The 12,542-nt window shown below is 35.6% G+C and overlaps 1 protein-coding gene across 1 annotated transcript in view; it reads left to right on the plus strand.

Moving 5' to 3' along the window:
* Rp1 (RP1 axonemal microtubule associated) overlaps positions 1 to 12,542 on the plus strand; it is a 148,565-nt gene that overhangs the window by 31,733 nt on the left and 104,290 nt on the right. The window contains exon 6 of the mRNA XM_076836283.1: positions 7,971 to 8,122. Coding sequence (XP_076692398.1) covers positions 7,971 to 8,122 — 152 coding nt within the window. The remainder of the gene's footprint in view (positions 1 to 7,970; positions 8,123 to 12,542) is intronic.

Here is a 12,542-nt window from a genome sequence, read left to right on the forward strand (position 1 = left end):
TAGAAATATTTCTCCAATTTAGGCGGTGTCCTACCATAATGTTATCTTGTAGTTTTCTAAAGAAAAAAAATAGTAAAAGTATTTTCTGCAGAATAAGAAGAGACCCACAATATCATATAATCTGACATTTGGCTTACCTATTTATGTAACTTTTTGATGGAACATAGACTGGTAAAACATGTGCACAGACTGATAATTTCCCTGTGGTTTTTAAATAAGGTGCGCTAATAAATTTTCTTGAGTTTCTGAAGCTAATGTATTTTGAAGTCATGAATAGTCCTAATTTACCGAAAAGTGAAGATTGCATGAGCATTGTTCTCACCATTCATAAAAGATTTTATCACTATTTGTAAGTATTTTTCTTACCATTCTTCTTTATCATTCCACATGTACCACCTGAAAGAAGTTCACCAGGTACTCTATTCTATTACTGTTAGTAATAATTTAGGGGTTAGTAATGATTTAGAGGCTATATTTGCTTTTTCCTCTCCCCATTTTAATTGCAAAATTCTGATCAAAAGAGACGTACTCTAGAAACACATACTGATTTTCTTTGCTTCCCCTGTAGTGCTTGGTATTTATTAACAGACATTTTTCTTTTCAATTTCTCCACTTGGCTTGGTATTCTAACCATACTCTATCATGTGCTTCGTAAGCTCTTTGGTAGGTCAGGGATAGATGCAGTAAATGGTAACTGACTCTACCCATATTTTTATCTAATATCCTAGCAATGATTGACGTGATATCTGAAATGATGTCATTATAGACAAGCAGCAGCCTTCACTAGAGGTAGACACATCATTTCTTAGGGATATAAATAAGGCAAGCTTCATTAGTGTATATATATATTTGCTATATTTTGTTCCTTTAAGTTCATGAAGAGTTCTGACAGAATTTGCCTGGTTTATCGGTATACTATTATATGTACCTGAAAAAAAAATGTTTTCTCACGGGGCGTGGTGGCACATGCCTGTAATCCCAGCAGCTCGGGAGGCAGAGGCAGGAGGATCACAAGTTCAAAGCCAGCCTCAGCAAAAGCGAGGTGCTAAGCAACTCAGTGAGACTCTGTCTCTAAATAAAATACAAAATAGGGCTGGGGATGTGGTTCAGTGGTTGAGTCTCCCTGAGTTCAATCCCCGGTACCAAAAAAGAAAAAAAAATTTATGTTTTCTTATTATGGAATTATTTTCCTGAAGAGGATACAGGTTGTTAAGGAAACTGAGCAAAAGTGGAGTTTCTCAGATTGGTGAGCTATTTATAAAATTTTTATTTTTTATTGTGATAGTAACTAACACAAACATTAAATTTACTATCCTAAACATTTTTAATCATACTCTTCTCTATGATTAAATGTATTCACATTGTTATGCAAATGGCCTCCAGAACTTTACCATCTTACAAAGCTGAAACTCTGTACCATTAATTCGTAATCCCTCCTGCCTCACCGCCAGCTCTTGGCAACCACCTTTCTACTTTTTGTTTCTGTAATTTTAACTACTTGAGATCCCTCATCTGAGTGAAACCATACAGTATTTATACTTTTGTGATTTGTGTTTTCCCCCTAGTGTAATATCCTTGAGGTTCATCCATAGTATAGCATTCCCATAGTACAAGGGTTCCCTTCTTTGAAAAGGCTGAATGATATACTACAGTTTCTTTGTTTATTTAGCAATGGACATTTGGGTTGCTTTCACTTCTTGGCTACTGTGAATAGTGTTATAACAAACATGCATGTGCAATTATAAATATCTCTTTGAGAATCTGATTTGAATACTGCTGTATCATATGGTAATTCTCTCTTAATTTTTTTTGAGGAAACTCCATACTGTTTTCCATAATAATTATCTCATTTTACATTTCTACCAACAGTGCACAAGGGTTCCAATTTCTTTCTATACATTTTCTTTAACATTTGTTTTCTGTTGTATTGATATGGGCCATTCAATGGGTAGCAATTATTTATCCTTGTAATTTTTATTTGCATTTCTCTAATAATTGTTGGTGTTGAGTTTTTATATTCTTGTTGACCATTTGTATTTTTCTTTGGGGAATTGTCTATATTCAAACTTTTTGCCCATTTTTTTTTTTTGTGTGTGGTGGTATTGTTGAATTGCAGGATTTTCCTTTATTTTCTGTATATTCACCCCATAGTAGACATATGAATTGGAAATGGTTTCTGTAACTTCAATGGATGCTTGTTCACACTGTTTTCCTTTGCTTCTTAGAGTTTAAGTTTGAAGTAGTTCTGGTTTGTCTATTTTTGCTTTTGAAATCTGTGATTTTGGTGTCATACCCAAGAAATCATTGCAAAATTTTATAGCCTGAAAATTTTCTCATGTTTTGTCTTAGAGTGTTAGAGTCTGTAAACAAGTCTAGATGGCGCCTGGCATTTTGCCAGGAGGAGTGGTTTGTGAGGTGGCGCCAGCGAGCCATTAAGTGTGGAGATTCCTTATTGGTTGACTGCTGTATCTAGTTTATGTTAATTAAGATAAGCTGTGTGGAATGTATAAATACCTCTGTTGTCCTACAGTAAACGGCTCCCACTTCTGCTGTATCAATGTACACAAGTTGTTCGTCACCCCCCGGCTAGTTTGCTGCAGCCAGACTGCGGCATTAGAGTTTTATAATTTGGGGTCTTTATATTTTTTGAGTTAATATCTCTATAAGATGTAAGATAAGGGTTAGGATTTTTATAAGCTGAAGGCCCATTGCAACCCTGCACTAAGCAAGGGTGGAGGTGCCCTTTTCCTAACAATGTGCTTTCTTCTTGTGTCTCTGTGTCAAAGTTTGGTATTTTATAATATTCCATGCTTCTTCTTACTACATCTCTTATGGTGACACATGATCAGTGATTTTTGATTTTTACTCTTGTCTTTGTTTTGGGGCTGCACAAACTATGTCCATCTAAAGTGATCTTAATGCACGAATGTGTGTGTGTGTGTGTGTGTGTGTGTGTGTGTGTGTGTACCACTCCACCAACCAGCCATTTCTCGCCCTCCTTAGGTGTCCTTCTTCTTCAAAACACAAAAATATTGACATTCGGCCAACGAGTAAAGTTACATTGTTCCCTAAATGTTCAAGTGAGAGAAAGTCATACGTTTCTCCCTAGAAATGAATAAGAAAGATCTAGAAATGAGTAAACTCAGTGAGGAAGGCATGTTAAAAGCCAAGACAGGTGGAAAGCTAGGCCTCTAGCATCAGTTAGCTATGCAGTGAATGCAAATGAGGAGTTCTTAAAGGAAATTAAAAGTGTTGCTCCAGTGAACACATAAATGATAAGAATGAAATAACCTTATTGCTTACATGAAAAAAGTTTTAGTGGTCTGGATAGAAGAGCAAATTGGCCATAATATTTTCTTGAGCCCAAACCTAGTCTATATGTGCTCTAAATGTGTAAAATAAATTGTAACTCATTCCGCTGTCATATATATCAACAACAACAACAACAAAAAGTCCATGTGATTTCATTGTGATGTTTGCTTTATTGCAATAGTCTTAATTGCCTAATCTAGAGCAAGGACCTAACTCTCTTAAATTCTATAAAGGCAAGTGGGAAGTTCCCAAAGAAAAGTTTTTGGTTTTTTTCCCCCCTACTAGTACTGAAGACTGAATCCAAGGGCAGTGTACCTTGTGCTACATCTCTATTCTTTTTTTATGTAAAAAAATATTAAAATATTTATTTTATTTGTGCATTATAATTATACATAATGTGGAATTAGCAGCCCTTTTTATTTTTTGAGACAAGTTCTCCCTAAGTTTCCAAGGCTGGCTTCAAACTTATGATCCTCCTGTCTTAGCCTCTTGAGTGGCTGGGATGGTAGGCAAGTACCACCATGCCCAGCACCAGAAAAATTTGAAGCTATCATAAGATTTAATGAAAGTAGTCTCTATAACATTAAAGTGCAAGCTGAATCAGCAAGTACTGATGCAGAGGCTGCAGCTAGTTCTCCTTAAAAGATCTTGCTAAGATCATTGACAAAGATTATCAGTTATATTATGATGAACATTTTATCACAGATTTTCAATGTTGAGACACCTCATACTGGAAGAAGGTGCCATCAAGGTTTTCCAAAGACAGAAATCAATGTCTGGCTTCAAAGCTTGAAAGGACAGAATGATTCTCTTGTTAGTGGCTAATGTTGTTGGTGACTTTAAGCTGAAGTTGGTGCTCATTCACTATTCTGAAAATCCTAAGGTTCTTTAGAATGAAACGGAATCTCCCTGTGCTCTGTAAACGGAACAGCAAAACCTGAGTGATGGTACATCTGTTTACAATGTAGATTACTGGATATTTTAAGTTCGGATAAAAGTTTCTCTTATTATTGCTCATTGACAATGCCCTTGTTCATCCAAGAGTTCTGATAGAGATGCACTGTAAGATTAATGTTGTTTTCATGCCTGCTAACATGATATCCCTCCTGCAGCTCATAAATCAAGGAATAATTTAAACTTTCAAGTCTTATTATTTAAGATATTCATGAGCCTATAGCTGCCATTGATATTGAGTCCTTTTTTGGATCTATGCAAAGTAATTTGAAAACCTTCTGGAAAGGATTCACTATTGTACATGCCAGGAAGAACATCTGTGACTCATGGAAGGATTTCAAAATATTAACATTAACAGAAGTTGATTCTAACACTCATGGGTGACTTTGAGAGGTTCAAGACCTCAGTGGAAGAAATAACTGCATATGGAGTAGAAATAGCAGGAAAACTAGAATTAGAAGTAGAACCCGAAAATGGAACTGAATTGCTGAAATCTCATGATAAAAGCTTACAGGATGAGAGTTGCTTCTTACAGATGGGAAAAGAAAGTGGTTTTTTTTTTTTTTTTTGAGATGGAATCTATTCATGGTGAATAAATTGTGAATATTGTTGAAATGCAACAACAAAGGATTTAGAATATTACATAAAATTAGTTTGTAAAACAGTAATAAATTTTGAGAGGGATGATTCCAATTTTTAAAGAGGTTGTATTGTGTATAATATGTTATCAATAGCATTGAATGATACAGAGAAATCTTTCATAATAGGAAGTGTCAATCAAGATGGCAAAACTTCATTATTATCCCAAGACTTTGCCACTGCTACCCGAGCCTTCTGCAAAAACCACCTTGATCAGGAGGCAGTCATTAACATCAAGCAAAAAGATTATGACTGGCTGATGGCTCAGATGATCATTAGAATTTTTTAATAAAAAAACTTTTTCAGTTAGGGCATGTGCATATTTTAGACATAATGCTATTTTTGCATATTTAGTAAGCAATGGTATAATATAACCAAATCTTTTTTTTTTTTTTTGAGATGGGGTCTCACTATGTTGCCACAGTTAGCTGTTAACTTCTGGGTTCAAGCAATCCTCCTGCTTCAACCTCCCGAGTAGCTGTGGCTACAGGTCTGCGCCAACACATCTTGTCCACTGTTAGCATAACTTTTATGTATGCATTGTGTAAACAAAAAGTCCACATGATTGGGAGGAATAGACAAACTCTAGATAGGACAAAGGGGTGGGAGGGGAAGGAGGGGCATGGAGTTAAAAATGGTGGTGGAATGTGATGAGCATCATTATCCAAAGTACATGTATGAAGACACGAATTGGTGTCAAATACTTTGTATATAACCAGAGATATGAAAAATTGTGCCTTATATGTGTAAATTAAATTATAATTCATTCCGCTGTCATATATAACAACAACAACAACAAAATCCACGTGGTTTCATTGTGATATTTGCTTTATTGCAATAGTCTGGAAACAAATCTGAAATATCTCTGAGGTGTGTCTTTAGTGGAGAAAAGTCATTAATCTTTAGAGTAGCATTTCCAAGTTAACAATATAGAAAAAAAGTGAACTTCTCTCAATTATTACTGCTTATCAATTTTGTTTCTGTATGAGTCAGGTGTGTGGAAATATCACTGGTGTGAAAATCCAAAGAATGGAATTGGTACCAGAGGAATTTTGCTCATGAGTACATAGAACAGGAGTCCGATTCTTTCTCCTTCTGGAAGTCCACACCATGAATATTATTAGATCCTTTGTTATTATCCCACAGATCCCTGAGGCTCTGGTCTTTGCTCTCTTTTTTTTTTGGTTTTGGAGATTGAACCCAGCCGGTGCTTAACCGCTGAGCCACATCCTCAGTCCTTTTTATTTTTTTAATTTGAGATGGTCTCACTAAGTTGCTTAGGGCTCCCTAAATTGCTGAGGCAGGCTTTGAACTTGCAATCCTCCTGCCTCAGCCTCCTGAGTTGCTGGGATTACAGGTGTGAGCCACCATGCCCTGCTCTGGTCATTTTTATAGAAAGGTAATTTTCTGTCTTTATGTTCACGGGTGTTTTCCTTGTGCTTTTCATTCTACTCTTGAGACTAGTCAGAGACTTTTAAAATTTTAGTGGGCTTTTTTTTTTTTTCAATTCCAAAACTTCCATCTGGCTCTTTTTTAAGTTTTCTATTTCGTTGCTAAGACTATTTTTTTTAAAAATTGTTTCTTCATTCCCATTTCCCATGTGAGTTGAGATTTTTGTGATTCTTAATGGTACGAGTAATATCCTGAATATTTTACACGTTATTATATGAGACATTGGTTCTTATTTAAATCTTGTGGAGAATGTTCATATTTTTATTTTAGCAAGCATATGACTTCTGGTTAGTTTCAGGTCACAGATTTCAACCTGTCTTCTGTGGTCTGTTTCTAATGTCTGTTCAGTTTTTAAAGGCTTTATAGCTCCCTAGATCCTCTTTTTGGTCCTTTAGCTGAAAAACTGGGGCTTTCTACTCTATTGGGTTGTGGATTTCTGCAGTCTTTTCTGTCTAGGGCTAAGCAGTGGCAGGACAGAGAGAGTAAAGCAACAGGGTCGGGGCATAGGGCACAGGGTAGGGGTGGGGTGGCCCCTCTCTACTGAAGCCTAGTTTCACTGACTTGAAGAGAAGGTTCTTGTGTGCTGTTGTTGCCAGACACTGAAATGTAAGAGAATAGAGAATGAAGGATATGGAAAACAGGCCCCAGGGAATTTCCCTTATCTCCAACTATTCCCCTCCTGCCCTCCTGTCCCGTGCCTGGGGAGACATCTGTGGTAAATTGGAGGTTTGTCATTGCAGCAGGATGAAATAGAAGCCCAGGCCTCAGCCAGAGGAAAGGCCAGAAGGGAAAATGTGGGTAGCTCAGAAGGGACTCCCAAGTGGCCCCCACCTATAGCTGAACTGGCTGTCCCCAGTACTGAGCACCCCTGTTCTCTATCCACACCTTTTGAAGGACATGCAATATAACAACCCCCAAGGAGAAAGGGAGAGTAATGGGTTCTGAACTTGTTGCAATTTTCTTTATCTACAACCCTTTCCTTGACTGCCCAAGGTCTCCCTCCAGCTATAACCAACACATTTCCTGCTAGGACTCAGCCCCTCTAAACCTTATAAAACTCAAACCCTTATCCCAGCCAGTTGCCATTTATCCTCTTGAAAATGTGCCTTTCCACTGCTTAGTAAAGCAGGGCTGATCTGTTGAGGTCTGTTTCCCTTTCTTTTTCTTTTTGTGTTCTTTTTCATCTGCTTTCAGAGAAATGGAGGGGTTGGAGAGGTAGAACGACTACCTTTTCTATGTGTGGAGAGTTCATGTTTTTGCTTTGTTAGTCAGAACTAGAGGCCTTCTTCTGAGCCCTCTGTATCTGAGCTCTAGTGAGTTCTTTCCAGCTTTCTCATGCACTGAATCCAGGCTGGAGGACTGTGGTGAAGATAGATGTCAACTTATTGACACTTGCTGTTTCTTTACCTTCTGGTCTTCTTTCCCAATCCTCTTGCTACTACGCACTTCCCAGTCTTCAAATAGCTGTGGCATGCATTCAGCTAAGTTTTCATACCTGCAATCAATGGGAGTGACTTACCTAGAACTGGAATGGTTGATTAGATTTATGTACTTAATTTTTAGTTACAGAAGTAATGCTTGGCACTTAAAACCTATTTTTCTTCTGTTATCAGTGACAAAATACGAAGTGTTTGTGGCAACAGGTGAGCTATGGAATGCTGGAACAGTAGCAAATGTCTACATTTCTATCTATGGGAAAAAAGGAGACACAGGATCCAGGCAACTATTTAGATCAAACAACTCCTGTAAATTTTTAAGAGGACAAGTAAGTAAACAAAAATTCCTTTTCTGATTTTAAAAAAAGATTTTTCCTTGTGGCTCAAAAACAAACAAACAAGTAAAGTAAAATTTCCTATCTTTACCATTTTAAAGCAGATTTTAAGTGCATTTCTAAGAGCATAGTTCAGTAGTGTTCAGTGCATGGTGGTGACAGTATGTCGCTTATAGTGGCTCAACATAACAATTTTTCAACTTTATCAGAAAAGCAGTGTGCAAGTAATATGCAGCCAGTAGAAATCATATCTTGAATTTTGATCTTCTCCTGTGCTAGCAACTGGTAAGATGCTCTATAGTAGCAATGAACCACGGCTCCTACCAGTCACATTATCATGAGAATAAGCAGCTGAAATTCTATCTGCCCTGTGTTGCTGAGCACTGATGTTGAGTAGGATAAGATTTTCAACTCACTATTTTCAAGTTACAGTGGATTTATTGGGATGTAACCCACTGTAAGTCAAGAAGCATTTGTATTCACATTGTTATGCAATAGCAGGTCTTGAGAAATTTTCTGTCTTTCTGAACTTGGAAATCTATAACCATTTAATAACAACTACCCAGTTCCCCAGGTAATCACCACTCTACTTTCTGTTCATGGAAATTTGACTACTTTCATTCGTTACATCATATTATACAATAATTATTTTTTTGTGACTTTTTAAAATTAGCATAATGTCCTTAAGATTCATCCATGTTGTAACATGTTAGAAGATTTTCTTTCTTTTTACTGAATAATATTCCATTGCATGTGTGCACACACTATATTCTGTTTATTGATTAATGTGCATCTGGTAATGGACATTTGGGTTTCCGCTACCTCTTAGCTATTGTGAATAATGCAGATACATACATACATACATAAAGTACAGATACCTCTTTGAGATCATTCATTCAGTTATTTTGGATCTATTCCTGGAAGTGAGATTGCTGTATCATATTGCAGTTTATTTTAAATTTTTCGAAAGTACAAGGGAATACTTAAAAATATAGTCTGATCACAAAATTAACCTAAAGTTTTATGTATTTTTCTTGATTATTTGTAGTCTCTTGCCTTTTTATCCTGCCCTAAAAAATTAATTTTGATTTTGAAGCACATGTAGTACATTCATAAAAATTTTAGATAAGAGTCGTTCCACTGTCTTTCCTTGTCTCGTCCCTCCTCCCTTCCCTTCATTTCCTTTTGTCTACTTCATGGATATTTCTTCTATTTTTTTAATCCTCTTGCTTATTTTGGATTAGATTCTGCACATCAGAGAAAACATTCAATCTTCCACTTTTTCAGCTGCCTTATTTCACTTACCATGATAATCTCCAGTTCCATCCATTTACTGGCAAATATCATGATGTCATTCCGATGGCTGAGTAATACTCTACCACATTTTCTTTATCCACTCATCTGTGGAAGAGCACCTACGTTTGTTCCATAGCTTGGCTGTTGAGAATTGTGCTGCTATAAACATTGAAGTTGCTGCATCTCTGTAGTATGCTGATTTCAAGTCTTTTGGATATATACCGAAGAGTAAGATAATTGGGTCAAATGGTGGTTCCATTCCTGTTTTTTTGAGACGTCACCATACTGCTTTCCAGAGTGGTTGCACTAACCTGAAGTCCCACCAGGAATTGTGTGTTCACCTTATCACCTGCATCCTTGCCAATATTTATTGTTATTTGTATTCTTGATAATTGCCATTCTGACTGAAGTGAAATATCAATATAGTTCTAATTTTCATTTCCCTAATTGCTAGAGATGTTAAATATTTTTCATATATTTGTTAACCATTGTATTTCTTCTTTTGGGAATATCTGTTTAGTTCTTTTGCCCATCTATTGATTGAGTTTTTTTGTTTTTTTTGGTGTTAAGTTTTTTGAGTTGTCTGTATATTCTGGATATTATTGCCCTATCTGAGCAGCAGATGGCAAATATTTTCTTTTCCCATTCTGAAGGCTTTATCTTCACTCTCTTAATTGTTTCCTTTGCTGTGAAGTAACATTTTAATTTGATGTCATCTCATTTATTGATAATTTGATTTTATTCCTTATACTTTAGGAGTCTTGTTAAGGAAGTTGGTTCCTGTGCCAATATATTAGAGTGTTGGTTCTGCATTTTCTTCAAGCAGGTGTAGGGTTTATGGTCTGATTCCTATGTCTTTGGTCTACTTTGAGATGAGTTTTGTGTAGGGTGACAGGGGTTATGTTTCCTTCTATTATACATGGATTTCCAATTTTCCCAGCACCATTTATTAAAGAGACTAGCTTTCCTCCAATGTATGTTTTTGGCACCTTTGTCTAGTATGAAATAACTATATTTATGTGCATCTGTCTGTCTTCTATTCCAATGTGCCTGTTTTGGTACCAGTACCATGCCGTTTTTGTGGCTATAGTTCTGTAGTATAATCTGAGGTCTGGTATTGTAATTCCTCCTGCTTCGATTTTCTCACTAAGGATTGCTTTGTTAATCCGGTTGTCTTTTATTTTTCCAAGTGAGTTTCATAACTGCCTTTTCTAGTTCTGTGAAGAATATCATTGGAATTTTGATGGCACTTGTGTTGAATCTGCATATCACTTTTGGTAGTATGACCATTTTGACAATATTAATTCTGCCTATCCAAGAACATGGTAGATCTTTTCATCTTCTAAGGTCTTTGTCAATTTAAACTTTATTTAGTGTTTTATATTTTTCGTTGTAGAGGTTCTTCAACTCTTTTGTTAGATTTATTCCCAAGTATTTATTTATTTATTTATTTGAGGTTATCGTGAATGAGATAGTTTTCCTAATTTCTTTTACAGCAGATTGATCATTGGAGTATGGGAATGCAATTGATTTATTAGTGTTGATCTTGTGTTCTATTATTTTGATAAATTCATTTGTGAGTTGTAGAAGTCTCCTGATAGAACTTTTTGATCTTCAAAATATAGAATCGTGTCATCAGCAAACACATAATTTGAGCTCTTCTTTTCCTATTTGTATCCCTTTAATTTCTTTCTCTTTTCTGATCGCTCTGGCTAGTTTCAAGGACTATGTTGAATAGGAATAGTTAAAGTGGGAATCCTTGTTTTGCTCCTAATTTTAGAGGAAATGGTTTCAGTTTTTTTTTTCCATTCAGTATAACATTGACCTTGGGTTTGTCATGTGTAGCTCTTACAATGTTGAGGTAAGTTCTTTCTGTCCCTAGTTTCTCCAGTGTTTTCAATATGATTGGGTGCTGTACTTTTTCAGTATCTCTTGAGATTCTGTGCAACTATATGATTCTTGTCCTTAAGTCTATTTATGTGGTGAATTACATTTATTGATTTCTATATGCTGAACCAAACTTGAATCTTATGGGTGAAACACACTTGGTCATGGTGCACTATCATTTTAGTGCATTTTTGTATGTACTTTGCCAATATTTTATGAAGAATTTTTGCAATATGTTCATCAAGGATATGGGTCTGTAGTTTTCTTTCCTTGATATGTTTTTGGTTTTGATATCAGGGTGATACTAGCTTTGTAGAATGAGTTTGGCAGTGTTACCTCCTTTTCTATTTTATGGAATAATTTGAGGAGGATTGGTATTAGTTCTTTTTTTAAAGATCTGGTAGAATTTGGCTGAGAATCCATCCAATCCTGGGCTTTTCTTTGTTGGAAAGCTGTGACAGCTGCTTCAATTTCATTAATCAATATTGTTCAGTTGAAGTTTTTATATCCTCATGGTTCAATTTGGGTAGGCCATATGTATCCAGGAATTTGTTAATATCTTCAAGTAGTTTTAGTTTATTGTAGTATAAATTTTCAAAATAGTTTCTGATGATCCTCTGGATTTCAGTAGTGTCTCTAGTGATATTTCCTTTTTTTCATCTTGAATTTCATGAATTTGAATTTTTGCTTTCCTTCATTTGTTGAGTTTGGCTAAGGGTTTATCAATCTTGTTATCCTTTCAAAAAACCAACTCTGTGTTTCATTGATATTTTGTATTTTTTATTCTCAATTACATTGGCTCTGATTTTAATTATTTCCCATCTTCTATTGATTTTGGTGTTGGTTAGTTCTTATTTTTCTAGGGCCTTGAGATGGTAATGTTAGATTATTTATTTGATATCTTTTATTGTTTTAATGTATGAACTCAATGCTATGAACTTTCCTCTTGAACTGCATTCCTACTTCCCAGAGACTTTGATATGTTTTATCACTGTTCTCACTTCTAAGAATTTTAAAAAATTTCTTCTGAGTTCTTCTTCTATCCAACCATCATTCAAAAGTATATTATTTAATCTTCAAGTATTAGTGGTTTCTGTTTTTTATTTCATCATTGATTTCTTTCTAATTTCATTCCATTATGATCTGATAGAACTTCTTTCTTTCTTTTTTTTTTGGATACTGATCTGGTCAACTTCAGAAAATGCTCCATGTGCTGCTGAGAAGAAGTTGA

The sequence above is a fragment of the Callospermophilus lateralis genome, chromosome 16 (genome assembly GCF_048772815.1).
Source record: "Callospermophilus lateralis isolate mCalLat2 chromosome 16, mCalLat2.hap1, whole genome shotgun sequence".
In the NCBI taxonomy this organism is placed as follows: domain Eukaryota; kingdom Metazoa; phylum Chordata; class Mammalia; order Rodentia; family Sciuridae; genus Callospermophilus; species Callospermophilus lateralis.